The sequence below is a fragment of the Haemorhous mexicanus genome, chromosome 3, assembly GCF_027477595.1.
Source record: "Haemorhous mexicanus isolate bHaeMex1 chromosome 3, bHaeMex1.pri, whole genome shotgun sequence".
NCBI lineage: Eukaryota > Metazoa > Chordata > Aves > Passeriformes > Fringillidae > Haemorhous > Haemorhous mexicanus.
Genome location: NC_082343.1, coordinates 38,619,304 through 38,636,571, shown reverse-complemented (window position 1 = coordinate 38,636,571; position 17,268 = coordinate 38,619,304). Strand labels below are relative to the sequence as shown.

Below are 17,268 nucleotides of genomic sequence, written 5' to 3'. Positions count from 1 at the left end.
TTCAGCTCTACCCATTGCACAGCCTAACAAGCCAGAGCCCACAGCCAAGGTGGGATTTCTCTAATTTCTAAATTAGAGTAGCATTTTTAATCAGAGTGGTGTCCTGAGTTCTGCAGTAGGAAGGATCTGCTTCCAAAAAAGCACATGCTGACTTCTGGAGCTGCATGGGCAGAATGAACCCCTCTGCCAGAGCAGGAAAAAAACGGTGCAGCTACAATAAACATCAGGTGATTGGATACTCTCTACCCTTTAATGGCTTTAAGATAACAGTGCCAACTCCCCATGTTTTCACAAAATCTCTGTGCTAGTCTTGTGGCAAGATTTGCAGTGTTCCATGAGAAGCAGGATTTGCTGTTGCTACTGGTGCTTTCCAAGGCTCCATCTCCATAAGCTTGTGCTGAGAACAGGCAGCACCATTCTTTCAGTGGGATCTCTGCTGCTCCTGGATGGTCAGAAGTCCAGTGCTCCAAGGCAGTGGTTGCAGCAATGTTCAGCTGCCAATCCTTTCAGATGGGCAGAGTATATATGCTTGGTATCAAGCGTCCAGCTGGGTGCGTACAGCTGTCCTGGCACCAAAGCATCACAGTTTGCTCTGAGCGAACTCCAGTGCAGTGGCCAGGGCTCCCTGCATGCCTTTGGCATTTCCACTGCCCTTAGCCACGATGGGAGAGCCTCCTGCCTTCCCTTCCATCTGTGCACAGACGGCCACGGCCCAGTCAGCAGCAGAGAACCCGGGGAGGCAGCTCTGGGGAAGAGACACAGGCAAGTTATTCGTACTGTGGGGCAGCCTGCAGTCTATGAATAAAGAAAGGTAACAGCATCCTCTCCTCACCCAGCCTGAGGCAGTCATGACCCTGAGGACCACAAAGGCTGAGCTTACATGTTAACCCTGTGTCTTGCCCCTGGGCAAACACAGCCTAGAGGATCCAGGGATACCTGTGCCCAGCAGAGACTGAAAGCACATCTGGTCCCAGTACAGTCATCTCAGGTCCTGCTGCTGTGTGATTAGCCACCAACACTGGGCAAAAACCCCAGGAAAAGCCTCCAGCAGTACCTGCTGAGCAGTGGGTCCAGCCCCCCTTGGCAAGCATGCTCCCCTTGTCTCTATCAGGGTTCTGCTTACCTTGGACACCTGACAGGCACAGAGCACCTCACCCGAAGCCTGAGGGCTCAGCAGCAAGACTGAGGTGCCAGGAGACTTGTCACACAGCTGGTTCACTACTTTCATTAGGATCTAGGGGAGGCAGGGAGAACAGAGGTCAGGCAACAGCAAAGAAGACCAGCATCCAGCAGAAAATGTGCCCAGCAACTCTCTCTTGCTGTTTGCAGCACCTGAGGTACTGCTGGGCCAACAAAGAATGTGGATTACTCACAGAGAGGGAATCAGCTGGGATAGTATCAATAATGACAGGCTGGTTGCAGTATTTTGCTAGCAAGATTTGTGCCACTTTCTCAGCCTGGAGGGAGAAAAACACAGCACTTTGAAGGGCTACAGGTGGCACAGGGCGGGCTGCATGGGGATATATCCATGTAATATATACACAAAGGGAATGCAAGCGCTGCTCTGTGGGACAGACGAGAGATGTTTGATAGCAGAAGTCAAAGTCAGACTAGCAACCTGAAATCTCCACGTGGAGGCCTGTACAGCCCTTCTTCCCCAAATGCAAGCAGAGATGAACCCCTGTCAAAAGTGAAATAAAGCGACTCATTCAGTCCCCAGCCTCTCTCCTAGACCTATACAGTGCAACATGTCTCAAGAAGGCTTTGGTGGCAAGATGCTCCTACTTTGAGAAAGGGACAATTCTTCCTGAGATCTCTAAGTTACCAGTAAGTATTTCTAATCTGCTTTTAATGTAAATTGGCAGAACACAAACACATGTGGGAAGCACAGCAAAATCCATGTAGCTGGAGGAAAGACTCTGTCCTGTCCCTGACTGTATAACTTTGTTAAGCCCTCTGTGAGGATCACCTCATCTTCTCCATGCCTCAACAAGGAGGTGATGCTCAATGCCTATTGGTGCTGGCCTAAAGTGCTGGTATGGGGCTCTCTGTTCTCACAGGCAGGGAGACATGGAAATTCTGCAGGTGATAAAAGCCCAGCCAGTCATTCTCTGCATTTTAACCAATGGCCCCATAAACAATGGCCAGCAAAACCAACCCAACACAGGGCCTGTGTTGCACCATGAGTGATTGTATGGGCTTTTTTCTGCCTTCTGAGACTCTAGTGACTGAGTGGCTCTGAAGTGTGACACAGACATCAGGTCCACTGGTGTGTGCTATCAGCTGGCTGCAAGCCAGCGTGCTGCTGCCTCAGTACCTGCTGCAGCTCCAGTTTCTTGACAGCTGTGTTGGCTGTTCGCTGGAGTGCTTTCAGGATGGTCTGTAGCTCTTTTCTTTGCCACTGGGGCATTGCAGTGCTGGCCACCACCTGCAAGACAATTTGCTCTGTAAGAACATTAAACTGTACCCCTTGACATAAAGTGCTAGTTCTCTGGGAGATCAGGCTGCAGCATGTCCTCTTCCCAGACCCTGCTTTAACCAGGGCAGCCAGTCACAGTGCTGAGCAGCTTTCTCGCTTCAGCTGCCTATCTGCAACACAGCCACCTGGACACTGGCAAAAATCCTTATGACCAAAGAGGGAACAGCAGGTAGCAACTTGCCCTTGCTACTGACCACGGTAAGATGTGAACCTGATAGGGAAAGAGTCACGTGTCTCATGTGCCCATGCTATGTAATCCTTACTTTGGTCAACTGGCCCACTTCTTTGGAGAGGTTCTGCATCTCAGGAATAGAGGTGATCCTCTGCTTCATCCGCAGGGAGACAGAGTCCACTTCCATAGCCAAGCACTGGCCTGCCTCCCGGGCCTGCAGAGATGGAAGGAATGCATGCTTCAAATGCAGCAACAGAAACAGTCCACACAGGCGGAGAAAGCAGGGAGACAGCAGGGTCATGAATACTGAAGTGCTGCTCAGAATCCAGTACAAAGACACCTACAGATGGTTTAAGAATGTTCCTGCAAGACTCTGAAATACAACATTCCTCTCTAGATTTGCAACCAACACTAGATGGTCACACTCAGGCAGACCAAGCTGTTGAGCTTTAGGTGATATTTATGGTCAAAATTCATGTTTCCTCAAAAATTTGCACCAAGATCATCAGGATTTCATTGAGGAAAAACTGGGGAGCTTTGTAGAGCATCTTAGAAATCTTTTGCCATTAGCAAATGCAATCTTGAAACTGCTGACTGAAGAAACAAGAGAAAAAAACACCAACACTAAAAGAAACCTCATCAGCCATTGAAGCATATTTCCTAAGTTTACATATCCTGATATATTTCTTATTGTTTTTCACCAACAATGCTACTGTAAATAATTAAAAAAAAAAAAAGATAACAAGCTTTTTTCACCAGTGCCAATCCTTATGTTTTGGAGCATTTCTACTCTGCTAGATCTCTGTGCCCAGGACGGTCCTGCAAGACCTTAGAGCAGGACAGCAGAGGACTGCTCTGCCTAGCTAGGATACACAACCCTTGCTTCAAGTAAATCTCTCTGCAGTCTCCCTTGTTTCATTAACACTTGCACAGAGCTCCTCTCAGGGGCTCTCCAGGTCAGCACTTCCAGCAAAGCATGCAGATGTGCCCTGCAGCTTTTTGTTCTTCTGCATGAAGAAAAGCCTCTCTGAGACACAGATGCACAGGGGACAGCCAGCCAAAAAGTAACAGATTTGCAGGGGTGGGCTTTGCCTTTAGTCCTTCCAATTCCAGTGACTATGAGTCACTCTCCTCTGACAGCAGCCTTAAAGGAAGAGGGAAGGCTTATGGGGCACCTGACACTTCCAAATACTCAAAGGACAGAGTGATCTCACAAACACAATAGTAGGTTGCTTACTTTTTATACAGAACCAGACAGATCAGAATCACAGTTTAGCAGGAAAAAAACTAAAGGAAGCAAAAGGGCTGTAAGAATGAGGCCAAAACCCTGTAATAAAGTGCAAATCCAGCTGTGATAGACAGGTGAAATCAATGCATGATGACTTACACCTTAAAATACCTACTGGGGGATTGAAATTTATAGATCAGAGGCTTCCTGATATTTTGTGCAAGTTTTTACCTTGGAAAGGAGAGTCTGAAGGGAGAAATGAAGGTCAAGGAGACAGAGAATTAGGATGGGAGGGAAAGGAGGTGAACAGTTAGGTATAGTAGCAGAGCTGAGTCCAAGGCTGAAGCGGGAAGCCAGATGTGACACAGCAGGGAGGCTCCAACCAAAGCAGTGGGGAGCTAATTGTCTATGAGGAGCCTACGAAGGTTGGTCCTTCTGGCACTGCCTTGACATGGCAGAAATCTCATTTCCCTCTTTCTCACCTCTTTGGCTCGTCCCCCTGTCACTGCAATGACACGGCTAATGCCTTTGACAAGCTGGCGCTCACTGATGATGGCCAGGTCTTCCACAGATCCTGTTTGGAGAAGGTGCCTAGAACATCAGCAGAGAACAGGGAAGAAAGCAAGTTGCTCTTTGCAAACAGAAATCAGGAACCCTGCTTTCTTTTTTAAAAACTCTGAAGTCAAGCAGCCCTTTCCTAGTCATACTCCCAGTACCTTGAATCCTTTCCCACCCCTAAAATCCTGACGGTACCTTGTCAGGCAAGAGACAGCAGAGTTGAGGCTACTCCAGAGGAACCTCTGTGCTCCCTGCCCAGCAGGCTCCAGTCAAATGGTGCAGCCAAGTTCTGTCCTCCTTTCCTCTCCTTCAGCAGTGAGATGAATTGGTGTTTTTCTCCTCTACTCAGCTCCTCTACCCCACCACTCTCTTGTCAGGCCAGCTCACTGCCTGGCCAGTAGACTCCAAAGGATAGTTGTGCAGTCTCAGGACACTGACAATATCCCTTTTCCTTCTTATTCATTCAGTGCTGGATATGAAAACTATGGTGTCTTGGGTTCTGTTAACACAAGCAATCATTCCAGACATCTTCATAAGAATTGATCATCTCCTATGCACTTTCTTGTCCCTCTGCTCCCACAAGAAGATCTCATGGGTAGAAAATTGCTCATTTTCAGCTCTATCTGCTCTAAGGCCAGTTTGTTCCTTCTTTTTTGTTTTTGGTGTCAGCACTGTCCTAAGATGGATTAACTTTTCTTCTACTCTCATTACTGCTAAAGGCAAAAGAGGGTGAAGATAATTAATTAAAATAATCAGAGCAGTCTCAAGTTCTCACAGCTGAATTGGAGTCTCCAGCTCTGTACCCAGCCCTTCTGTAACCCCAAAGACAAAGCACACAACCTTGGTGTGACAAGTCACACACACCTTTCCCATACTCTGCTGGTGCTCTGTGGCTTCCAGGTTGGTTTCAGACTATGAAGTAAGGAAAAATGCTGTGCATTTTGTTAAAGTTTGCTCACCCTGGAACTTCCAAAGCTTTGTAAATAGCCCATCCTGTCCTCACAATATTTTTCCAGTGAGGAAACTTAGTTTCACAGGGACAGGGAGGTGAGCTTGTAGTAATGTTTCTACCTCAGTCACCAGTGCCCACAAACATGCCTTCTGGCTGCAAGCAAAAGTCACTTACGTCCCACAGCAGAGCTCCACAGAGGTCTGCATTGCAGCCTTGGAGTCACAGGTCAGCACATTCTCCACAGGGACCCCCAGGGACACTATCCTCACTGGATCTGGATACCCCTGACAGAGGAGACAGGGATCAGCAGCTAACAACATGGTTGTTCAGGGGCACTTACAGACTAACTACATGGCTTCAGGTGTCTGCCTCATTTTTCCCCTATTCTAGAGGAGCCCCTGAGTCAGGGGTGGCACTACTTCTCCCACACAACCAGCCACCAGTGGGAGAAAGAAACAACTGGTGACACAACAGGCTTTTGGTCCAGAGGCATGAACAGAAAGCCTGTGCATCACCAATCTCCATGTTTTACAACAGTGTCCTGAGACCTCATCTCTGTCCTATTTTCTCATCTGAGTTTTGGGAGACAATTCCCTTGCAGAAAGATGTCGTGTCAACATCTCGTGTCCCAGATGATTCCTGCTGAAGGAGAAGGCTCATGAAGATGTGTGCTGCCATCCTGTCATACCTCATCCACTGCACGGAGTCCCTGAACTCTTCTTGCCAGTGTGAGGGGGACTTCAGCCATATGCACCACCTCGTTTTTCTGGATCAGGTCCTGGACCACTTGCTCCACTTGCTGCAGCTGCTCCACAGTCACATGGCCCTGAGGAAGCAAATCAGCCACAGTAAGGAGAAGCCTCCTGAGAGGTACAGAATGAAGGAGAAAGATCTGGGGCACAGCCACCAGATGACTCAGCTTGGGCACACCACTCTTCCCCTGCATCTCATCTTCTCTGCTTGTAAAAGAGAACTGTGAACATCATGGCCCTCCCACCTTCTCCTCCCATGAGAGATAAGGATTTTTGATGCAAGAGCATCAGCCAAAGTCTTCAAAAGAGATACTAGAATGAATGACAGGTTACCAGGGCCAGCACTCAGCCTGACCCAAAGCTTCACAAATACTCTCACCTGAATGTCCAGTACAGACATAAGATATGTGCCAGAGCCAAGCACCATCTCTCAAAGCTCCTTTACACTATTTTGAGTCAGTCCCATGACCACTGGCCTTGCTAAGTTCTTTCCCTTCTGACCCCCATTCATCCCCTCAGCAAGCCCAGCTCAGGGTCAAATCAATGGACACAGTCACATCCAGAGGACCAAGCTTCATTACTCAGATAAAGTGTGACTTGTCTCTAAAGGAGTGATTATGGGGAGAGGGGACAAATCCCTGGAGAGAAGAGCTGTACTGGAATGCTGGTAGTGCTGAGAACTAGGCAGCTGGATTTCAGAGTCACCTTGGTGTCAAAGTCGAAGCGCAGCCGCTCTGCTGTCACGTGGGAGCCCCGCTGCTCGGTGCTGTCACCCAGGACACGCCGGAGCGCGAAGTTCAGCAGGTGGGTGGCAGTGTGGTTCGTCATACAGGCCAGGCGCTGTGCCTGAAAGCACACACCACCACTTAGCAGGGACCGCTGGCTCTCCTCAGCTCAGGGGAGCAGGGGATGGCACGAAGGAAAAGGCTCCTATCCCCTCCTATCAAGGGACAGGAGACGATGGAGGAAAAACAACGGGTTGTACAGCTGAGTAATGTGACAGGGCAGATCTAAGTCCTTTTTCCACAGGATCATCTTTGTAAAACAGTAAAGGGTAAGCTGGATACTTTTGGACAGAACAGTGGTTACAGAGTCAGTTGTGATAACTCCTTCCCACTGCACACTATGATAAACAGTCTCAAGAATACAAGGGACAAAGATCTGCTGTGCACGGGTTACTCAGGACATCACAAGGAAAAGGTTAAGAGCACTAAGTCATCACCTCATCCACAAAGAGCTGCACTTGGTCGCCAGCACGCAGGGTTTCCACAGCAGTGACCTCATGGATCACATAGCCACCACAGAGATGAACTGACTCTACAGGGAAGAGTACATCCTGAGCAAAGAGAAAGAAAAATGAGTTAGGACATAGGGAAGATCTAAATATCTGTGCTATGTACCTGATCGACCCTACTGAGAAACACAATTCCCACTGATCCCTAAAAGACAGGGATGGGGTGGGAAAAGCAGAGAGAAGCTTACTGCAAACATAACCAAGGTGTCCCAGACCTCAGCTGTACCCAGCCACTCACTACACAGTATGCTGAGGCTGCCAGCTTGCAGTGGAGGGGCAGTAACACCATCCAGGCTGACAAATTTTCTTAACAACTATGCTCACCCATGAGAAAATGATCAGCATCTCCCAAGACATGTCTCTGGCATCCAAGGTACCATTTCTACCTCACTGGGATGGCAACAAAACTGGACCACCACTATAGCTTGGGGAGAAGTGCTGAGCAAGGCACTGTAACCCTCTGCAAGGCTAAAAAGGTCCAGAGGTGATTATCAAGACATGGAAATGGGGAAAGGAGAAAAGGCTGCACCCTGTGTAACTTCTCAGGACAGGGTCAAATCTCTCCCTTTGGCAAGGCTGAAGGAACATGCTGCAGAAGTGGAGGTCCTCCCTGATGCTCTTGGGAGGAATAAGAGTTTTTGCACTGGATCTCAGGTTGGGCAGCACTTGCAGCTGTCCAGGATTGACCAGAGAGAAGTTACTCAGTTCACAGACTCTCTGATCGATGTTTGCCTTTTCTCAGCATTACAACCCCAGCTGGCAAGAACACAGCACATTGAAGGAAGACCTGAGAAGGAAGAGACTTTAGTTTTCCTCAGCAAGATGAAATTGCAAAGGGCTATGAGAGACAACCAGAGCAGCAAAAATGCCCTTGTGAAGTTACTGCTGATTCTGCCTTACCCCACCAACTCTGATGCTATGCCAAGGAAACTGTCAAGAGTCAGCAGCTTGCAAATTAATACAGCAGAACAACCCATCACTTGGAGAATTCTGCCTGACCTCAGAACCCATGGCAGCCTTGGGTTAGGCAGCAAAGGGCCTTACCTGCTGTCCTAAACGCATCATGTAGCCTTGGTCAGAGTCTTGCCCTCCCTGCTGTGCATAGAAGTTAGTCCTGTCCAAGATGACACCACAGCGCTGCCCTGCCCCAACCTCCTTATGGAGAGACTGATCTCTGTACAGCATCAGGACAGTGGCCTGGCACGGGCTGAACTCTGTCATGGGGAAGAAGACAGCAGCAGTTAGTGCACACAGCCTGTCAGATTGCAACAGGAAAGGAGGGATCACTTCCCTCTGCCAACCCTGAAAACATCTGGGCTAAACTGAAAGCTGGCACTTCGCCTTGGTAGGAGAGGAACAGCTACTGGCAGAAGGGACAAAGGACTGGAACCAAGTCATCCCTCACTCTCCTAATGACAGAACTGCAGAGTAGCAGCTAAGCAGGCAGGGACACCCAATCCAGCTCCACATGAGCCTGGCAGAAGAAAATGTGGCACAGACACATCTGCATCTTGCTGCACTGCAAGCTTGGCAAACCTGACTTTTATGAAGATGCTGTGGATAGGGGACAGCAGGGATGTCACATTCCTGGGTGAAGCAAGCTACTAACATGCTTTCCTGTAGGCTCCTTGAACCCAGATTTGGGCACTATGGACAAGTGGACCATAAGGTGGGTGTGCAATTGGCTGGGCAGAGGGCCACAGCGAGAATTGCTCAGTAGGTCAATGTTCAACTGATACTCAGCTACTGGCAGAGCTAGTGGGTGGCTGATATAAGGGACACCACCACTTAACATCTTCATTCATCACTATCCATGACAAAATGGGATGTACCCATGTCCCACTTAATAGGCAGGGACTGGCTGATACATTGAAGAACTGGACTGTTTTTTGAAGGAATCTGAGCAGTCTACAGAAACAAACTGACAGAAATCTTAGGTTCTCAGGAGCAAGCTGAACACAAGCCAGCAGGGTGCCCTTGCAGCAAGGAAGGCTGCCTGCCTGCTGAGCTATATGAACACAAACATAGCCAGCAGTCAAAGAAAGAGGTTATTCATCCCTCTTTAGCATTTGGGTTACTACATCTAAAGTACAGGAAATTCAGGCTGTATGTAAAGAAAAAAAACCTTTACACACTAAGAGTGATAAAGAACAGGGAACAGATAGGCTGTGAGATTTTTGTCCCTGAAGATACTGAAAACCTCCAAGTAATGTGATCCAACTGCGAAACTCATGTTAGTTTTAACAAGAAATTGGATGTCTAGAGATCCCCTTCAACCCAAATTATTCCACAATTCATAAGCTGAGAAGATGGGACAGTTCTAGTTTGGGGATTTGAGCCAATGTCACTGTTAGGCTTTTTTCCTCTGTTGTGCTCTTGCTGTAGTATATATAGCTTGAATTGTCCCCCTTTCTGCTTAGCGTGGGCTGCCACCAGCACACTGGGTAACAGGGATTTGGCTGTACACAGCCTTCTCTAATTGTCTGTGACAGCCACACCACCTCTTGCTCCCTGTGGCTTATCTTCCTGCCTTCCCTGGAGCATCAGCAGCCTCCGTTACCCTTGGTGACAAAAAGCCTGAGCTGGCACCTAGCGGCCTGCCACGGAAACAGCAAGGGCACGGTTCCACACAATCACCTAAAACCCTTGCGTAACCATCCTCCTTTCTCCCGAGCACACACCTAGAAGCCTAATTGTTGAAGACAGACTTATCCCTAGAAGAAATCAACAGTCCCTGTTTCACCACTGCACCCAGAGGTGCCAGCCCAGAGCTCAGCCTTGTCATCAGCCCAGAGCCTTCCTAGGGATGTACCAACACCAAGAAAAGCACCCAGTTTGGGATGAGGGACAGGGGTAGGGAAGAGATGTGGCAGCAAGGTGGACAGGATTGGACCACGAAGTACATGTTGTGCATGCATGGGGTTAGGCAGCAAAAGCAGTCATGTGAGGGACTCCAGCAGAGCTTGCTGGAGTAGCAAGATGGGCCAGGCACTCACCATAGTGCCCGTGCTGCCCCAGCGTGTAGGCGTACTTGGGAGAGTCATCTGTAGCAGGCACCTTGCTGCCCTGCAGCCAAGCCAGTGAATGCACGTCCAGGTGGGTGTTTGTGCTCCCTGGCTGTCCTGCCTGTGGGCCACCAGCCTTCCGCTGCAGCAGAGCAAAGGCACAGTTAGATGGGAGATCCATGGGGGCAAGCAAACAGGTAACAGGAGCTGAAAGGCTAGGAATGGCTTCTTCCACCTCTAAGGAAAAGGCTTGCTCAAATCCGGGCTGATGTAGGCTACTGCTAACCAACCCCATCCCTTCAAACCTCACAAGCACTGAATACCACTCTGTGCTAGCCCTGAGCCAGGCCATACCAACTGCTAACACATCCCTGCTGGCACAGCCTGCTGTGTGGCTGTGAAGCTTCTAGGCCATTAAAGCTCAGGAGAGCAAGGCCTCAAACCAATTACTGCACTAGGGGGTGGTGGTGGGTGGGCAGTGCAAGTATTTCAGCACTACAGAGATCATGGAGATTTTGTAAACTCTTCATAAATAATTTGCTGCTTCAGCTGTCTAAGCTGGTTCTACTTTGTATGAGAAGTTAGACTACATGACTAACAGAGGACTGTCCTAACCTATATAAATATTTCATAACCTTCGCTCCAGCATCATAAAATACCTGAAGAAAAATCACCAACCAATACTTCAGTTCCACATTCAGAAACAAGGGGATTGCGATGACACTGCTATTTCAGACTCACTTCCCCTTCAGGGAGAAGGCATGCAGCCCTGTGCTGCTCTGAAGAGCCTCAGCAGTGAAAGGGATCCTGCTTCCATGTTCACAGGAGACAGGTAAGGTTTGAATTATTATGATAAGGCAGGTCTCCCTCTTACCTTCGCATCTTCCAGAGCAAGTTCATTAAAAGCAGCTGAATCCAAACTGATTCCCTTCTCTTCAAGCATCAAATCAATCAAATCCAGAGGGAATCCCAAACTCCCATAGAGAGACCAGGCTACTTCAGCTGTAAGACAAAAAGAAGGTCAAGAACTCTGATAAAACACAGAAAGCAAAGGCATCTCAAGATTTGTCTGGATGGGACCAATCTAGTGTGTGCTTTGCTAACTGGATCCACCTGTATTGTGTGCAACTGTACAGTTAATGGGGAAGAGAAGCCTTGGAGTTCTTCTTGCATGGGACTGAGTATTAATAATGCTCCAAAAGCCTTCCTGCTAAAATTTAGTGCAGCACATCTACACAGGCAGCTGCACTGGTTGGGTCCTGTGCTACTCCTCTCAGCTGTGTCTTACAATGACCTCACTGATCAGTCACTAAAACAGCAAGGGAATGTTTCTAACTTGCCTGGTGCCTAGTTTGTTGTGAGGACAAAGTACTAGAAAACAACTGCAATCTGGAGAAAGGAACATCTGCTCCTCTATCTGGAGCTAGAGTGTCACAGAAAATGCAGGGAGGCAAACATCCACCAGTTTTGACGGCAATGCTTGTGAAGACCTGGAGCAAACTGTCTCAATGTTCAGCTTGTCAGAGGAGGGACACTCACCTGGAAAATTTGTGGAGGGCTCCATCTGCTGCACTGTCCGCTCGATGATGCGCCTCCCACGCTCCAGGGAGGACAGAAATGCAGCCTCGTTCTCATTGATGATATCCTTGATCTGCCCAAGGATCAGAAGGGTTACCCACATTTCAGGGAGTTCCCCAGCTCAGCTCAGCCCTGCTCAGTCAGTTCAAAGCATATCAACCAGCCTTTTTGTTCTGCACGTATCCATCACAACATGGCTCTGATGCATTATTGAACAGTGCCCAAGTCATTGTGTCTCCTGTCACCATCCCTGTCAAAGAAATATTGACCATCCACGTGGGGAAAGCTTTAGGCTGACAAATGTTCCCTATTGGGCATTCATATCTGTGACCGAATTACAACTGTATGTCTGGAACAGCCAGAGAAGTTGCCGTCAGTGGAAGTAAGCCTTAAATCATTGCTCCACTTTAGACAAACGGTACCCAGGCGAGGACAGGCTGCACTTGCACTCAACCAAAAAAGCTACTGTAGCTTTTTTAGAGCAACAGCTGCCTTACACAGCACATGCAGTCCCTGGTAAGGACCTAGTGGACCATATGGAAATCTGCCACAGATACTTGTGGCCAGAGCATCTCAGTCCATCCACGAGAACATGGCTGCAAAGGAGGCTACACAAACTCCTCCAGCTAAGTCCCAAGGGTGGGCTCATTCCTGGGCGTGAGAGCAGTGTCTCACAAAGATAATGAGACAAGGGGATTCCACATTGCTCACCTGGTTGTCATTCCTTGTCAGCTCTGGATAAGCATCTCCCTGTGGAAGTGAGCCTCAGTTAGTGATAACATCCTCAGCATCTTCCTCGGGGGATCTTGCAGCATGTCACAAACATTACAGAGGTTACTTGCACACACTTACACATGCTTAGGCTGACTGTACCATTGATGACACTAGGCCCCCTCCCTCCCATCACAAGTGATATGGGGACAAGAGGTTTTTAATGCTGGAATGCATAGCATCAGGTATACCTTTCTGGAGCTCCTTCCCATCCAAGACTGACTCCTGACAGTGTGCAGAAAATGGACAGGGAGTTGAAAAGGATGTGTGATGACCTTTTTTCCCCCAAGAGAGCAGTTTTACTCACCAGCACTTCCACTACGGTAGGCACCAGGGAGGCCAGGAGCCCAGGTGGAGCCTGTAGAACTTCAGAGCAAAAGCGTACAGCCCTGCGCAGGATCCGACGCAGCACCAGTCTGAAAACAGAGTAGGATTCCTCAGGCAGCCTTGTGAACATCCCTGCCCAGCTGCCACATCCAGCATCCCCCAACTCATCTGGTCTGATTCATCAGCACAGGCCAGCTGCTCCCAACACTCTACGTCCATCCAAGGGGAAGTCTGCAGATTGGCACCCCTTCCTTGCTCTCATCTTCCTGTCTCACCAAAAGCTCATGCACTCCTCATCTGGGGTCCACACCAGAACCTCTTCCCTGGCCGTTCATATTCCTTTCTAGACCTAACTTCCTCCACCCCATGCCATTTCCTTATGTCCTTACTCTGCTCCAGAGAAGCCTGGGTAGATGCCATCAGTGATGCACACGCACAGGGTGCGCACGTGATCTGCCACCACGCGGTAGGCCATGTTCACACGCCCAACATCGGCATTCCCGACCAAACCTTGGTATCTGGGTGCCCTGCAGCCCTAAAAGGGAAAGTAGGGAGACAAATCAGCAGACAGTAATGGCTGCAGAAGAAATTTCAATGCAAGAGGCAGCCAGAGAACCTCGTGCACCTAAAATGTACTCATTAAATCCTTCCACAGCACTAAAGACCAAGACTTCTGTACTTAACACAGGTCAGCCAATGCCGTGGCACTGAGAAACTTAAGACACTTTGAAGGAAAAATGAATCAGCAGTGCTGATATGCCAGTGGATTTCCAACCTGGAATTCTCCCTTTTTTTGGAACACTGCATTGGACCTGGCAGGACATTACCTCCTGTCTCAAGATACTGCTTAGTAACTGCTCAGAGAAGGCTGTACTATGTTACCCAGCAAGCAGTCTGTGTTCAAGGAGCTTTTGTTGAGTTGTGACTCTGAGCAGAAGCACCATCACCTTGTGAATGGCATCCAAGATGGGAGTGAAGAGATCTGTGTCATAGTTGGAACGTTTGTTCTGCAGAACTGTCACCAGCCTTTCCAGACCCATTCCTGTATCCACATGGTGCTGCGGCAAGGGAAGGAGATTCCCCTCCACCTCTCTGTCAGCCAGGCAGGAAAAATAAAAGGCAAAAGAGAAGCAAGGATCAGTTCATGGGCAAAAATACGGAACAGGTGAATCAAAGAGAATGGGAAAGTGAGAGGGGATGGAAACAGTGGGTGACCCAGCATAAGGAAGCTCAGGGACAATAATTACAGCAGCCTGCCTTGGCTTTGTCAGGATCTGGGAAAAGGAAAGGGAAAGGGACCTCCTCCTCCAGGCTGTTGCAGACCTCAAGAGATCTCTGGAATGCAGCATTAAGGGAGAACAGACAGTGAAGGTTGAAGAGGACAGGGAAATAAAGCAAAGGGGACCAAGAGCGACACTGGACAAATCTCCATAGCTTCTCTCTTGCTCCTGGTATTGCCACCTTCTGGAAAACAGTGATAAGTCTGAGAATATATACATGATTTTGGAGTCAGGCTAGGGGGAAAGGCTCTGGAGTTGAGATGTTTGGTACCTGCTATACTGCATGAAAACCAAGTTCCAGATCTCTACTACATCGGGGCTGCCCTGGTTCACCAGTGCTGCAGCATTTCTGCCACCACCCACGTGGTCATAGTGGATCTCTGTGCAGGGACCGCAGGGACCTGTGTCTCCCATCTCCCAGAAGTTATCCTTCAATGGGAAAGGAAGCACGTGACTGGCAGGAACCCTGGAAAGGCAAATAACAGAGATGGCAGAGCTGAGGCATACACACAAACCACACAGCAGCCTAGATCACAGAGAAAGCTGGAAGAAAGGAATCCTTTCTTCCTACTACAGACTCAAAAAGCAAACACATCAGAATTCCTCTGCTTCTCTACTTCCTCTGCTTCCTTCTGTTCACACAGAATTACTCTCCTTAGCAAGATTAAGTGAGCCAAACCATACAGGACCCTAGTCTCAGCCCAGAATGATGGGCAAACATGGGCAAACACAGCCTGGCCCCTGATGACCAAGACAAGCTCTCCACTGGGTCTGTGGAGCACCTTGTTCTTGGGGCAGAGGCAAGACCTGAACACCATCAGTGGCACAGAGTTGGCTGCCTTGGGTTCAAAGCCTACACACAGCTGGAACAAGCTCCCAAAGCACAGCAGTGCCCCCTGCAATGGCTGCACCCTCTCACTGAAGCAACCAATGCCTGCTTTCAGAAAAGTACTCTCATGATGGAGAAGAAGCAAACGACTGGAGATCCTGTACATACTTCATCCAGGTCAGCCAGTTTTAGGCACATACCCACCCCCACCAACACTGTCTGAAAATGAACCAAAAGTTCAAGAGATCCAGTGAGCTCAGAGCCCAGATGACTTTTTAACCACCCAAAGAAACCAGAAACAAAACGGGTTTAAACCACACTCTCTGGCACCTACAGCTGATCAACTGAAGAGCAAACGCAAAACTGTGGAAAGTGAAATGTCAGCACCATCTGTGCAGAACCTCTCCTGTAACACACTTACCCCAGGCGGAGCCACACGTCCTTGCACTCCTCATCTGCGCTCAGCCCCAGCGAGGGGTCTCCACCAAAGTAGGTGACGTAGAGACGATCTCTGGGGATCTCGTAGACCTCTGTCAAAAGCTCCCAGGCCATGCTACATGCCTCCTCCTGAGCAGGTAGGGAACATAAATGAAGCACAGTAATTCAGGAAGGGTCTTTAGAACGAGAGTCAAGCAACAAAGAAGTTGATTTTAGCTGCTTCTCTCCCTTCCTAATTTTCAGGGGTATTGCAAAGAGCAGGATGAAGGTCAGGAGATTGAGACAGCTCACTACTGCCAGTGGAAAACTGATATTCCTAAAATGTTGTGAGACCTTCAGCACGGTATGCATCATTCTGCTTACAGTCAGAGTTACACGGATTATTTTCTTTCAAAAGAAAAAATGTATTTGCCACCTAAAAAACCTAGCATCCTTTATTCTTCTTCCCTTTTCAAACTTTCTAGTACTAAGCATCAAATGAACTCGTAACCTCTTTTCAGTATATTTAGTGGTCAACACTGGCATTCCCACTGAAAACTTTGATTTTTACATGTTGGTCAAAGCTTTGGCAGGCTGAGTGCTTTGAGAGTCTGCAGGACACATTCAGTGACAGAGCCCATGAGCTGACCACCTCTGTTCCAGGCCAGAGAGCTCCCAGGAATTAATAAGGATCTTACCAAAACACCTTCTGCACACAGTCCTATGGCACTACAGCACAGCTCTGAAAAGCAGGCTATGTTTTCCCCTAGAAAGGGTTCTAGGGGAAACTCCTAGCACCTCACCTTAAAGTAATCCCCAAAGGACCAGTTCCCCAGCATCTCGAAGAAGGTGTGATGGTAAGTATCTCGACCCACATCCTCCAGATCGTTGTGCTTCCCTCCCGCACGCACACACTTCTGGCTGTTCACCACGCGCCGGTGCTGGGCCAGCTCGCTCCGGGGGTGCACCGTGCCCAGGAAAATGGGCTTGAACTGGAAATGAGAGACACCCGCTGTGCACAGATGCAACCCAGCACAGGAGCCTGCGCCTGGGGCTCCTGATAGACAGAACGGGCCAGGCTGGAAGGGACCACGGTGGGTCATCTCGTCCAACCTCCCTGCTTAAGCAAGTTTTGTTCTAGAACACACGGCACAGGACTGTGTTCAGGTGGTTCTTAACTATCGCCAGCGAGAAAGACTCCCACAGCACTACGGCACTACGAGAGGTGTCCAGGAGGACGGCGGAGCGGACAGCCCAAAGTAACGCCGGAGATCTCCGCGGTAGGGGACAACCCAAGGCGGGCCGCACTCCTCTGAGACGCGGAGCGCCGGTGAGCCCGAGGAGGGGAGCGGGAGAGCACCTGGTTCATGCCCGCGTTGACGAAGAGGAGGCGCGGGTCACCGCGGGGCCGCACGGGGGCCGAGGGCAGGCGGCGGTGGCCGTGGCGCTCCTCGAAGAAGCGCAGGAAGGCGGCGCGGATCTGCCCCGCCGACAGGCAGGCGGCACCGCTGCGGCGGGGGCTGCAGCGCCAGCGCCACGGCACCTCCAGCAGCAGCCGCCGCCGCAGCCGGGCGGCCGCAGCCATGGTGCCCCACGGCGGATGGCAGCGCCGGGGCGCCCGGAAGG

The 17,268-nt window shown here is 49.5% G+C and overlaps 1 protein-coding gene across 2 annotated transcripts; it reads right to left on the bottom strand.

The window, feature by feature from the left end:
- Positions 1-223: 223 nt before the first annotated feature.
- AARS2 (alanyl-tRNA synthetase 2, mitochondrial) lies at positions 224-17,242 on the bottom strand. Of its 2 annotated transcripts, XM_059841390.1 has the most exons (23): positions 17,003-17,242; positions 16,446-16,634; positions 15,647-15,792; positions 14,668-14,862; positions 14,064-14,208; positions 13,506-13,651; positions 13,097-13,205; positions 12,730-12,768; positions 11,980-12,091; positions 11,315-11,442; positions 10,432-10,582; positions 8,480-8,649; positions 7,364-7,477; positions 6,847-6,987; positions 6,078-6,215; positions 5,564-5,673; positions 4,362-4,470; positions 2,743-2,865; positions 2,318-2,428; positions 1,619-1,681; positions 1,374-1,457; positions 1,124-1,234; positions 224-745 (listed from the first exon to the last, which is right to left on the bottom strand). In XM_059841390.1, the coding sequence occupies exons 1-23, from the start codon at positions 17,225-17,227 to the stop codon at positions 581-583; spliced, it is 3,024 nt and encodes a 1,007-aa protein (XP_059697373.1). In that variant the 5' UTR covers positions 17,228-17,242; the 3' UTR covers positions 224-580. The 2 variants fall into 2 exon arrangements, with proteins under 2 accessions (XP_059697373.1, XP_059697374.1); XM_059841391.1 differs by lacking the exon at positions 1,619-1,681.
- Between the last annotated feature and the right edge of the window lie 26 nt (positions 17,243-17,268).

What these genes read in the sequence shown, in the direction of transcription:
- AARS2 (XM_059841390.1), bottom strand. Translation starts at nt 17,227, where the DNA reads ATGGCTGCGGCCGCCCGGCTGCGGCGGCGGCTGCTGCTGGAGGTGCCG. An exon ending in TCAACGCGGGCATGAACCAG is followed by an intron (nt 16,635 to 17,002) that starts GTGCTCTCCCGC and finishes TCTCATTTCCAG; the next exon opens with TTCAAGCCCATTTTCCTGGG. An exon ending in CCAGGCTTCTCTGGAGCAGA is followed by an intron (nt 13,206 to 13,505) that starts GTAAGGACATAA and finishes CTCTGTTTTCAG; the next exon opens with ACTGGTGCTGCGTCGGATCC.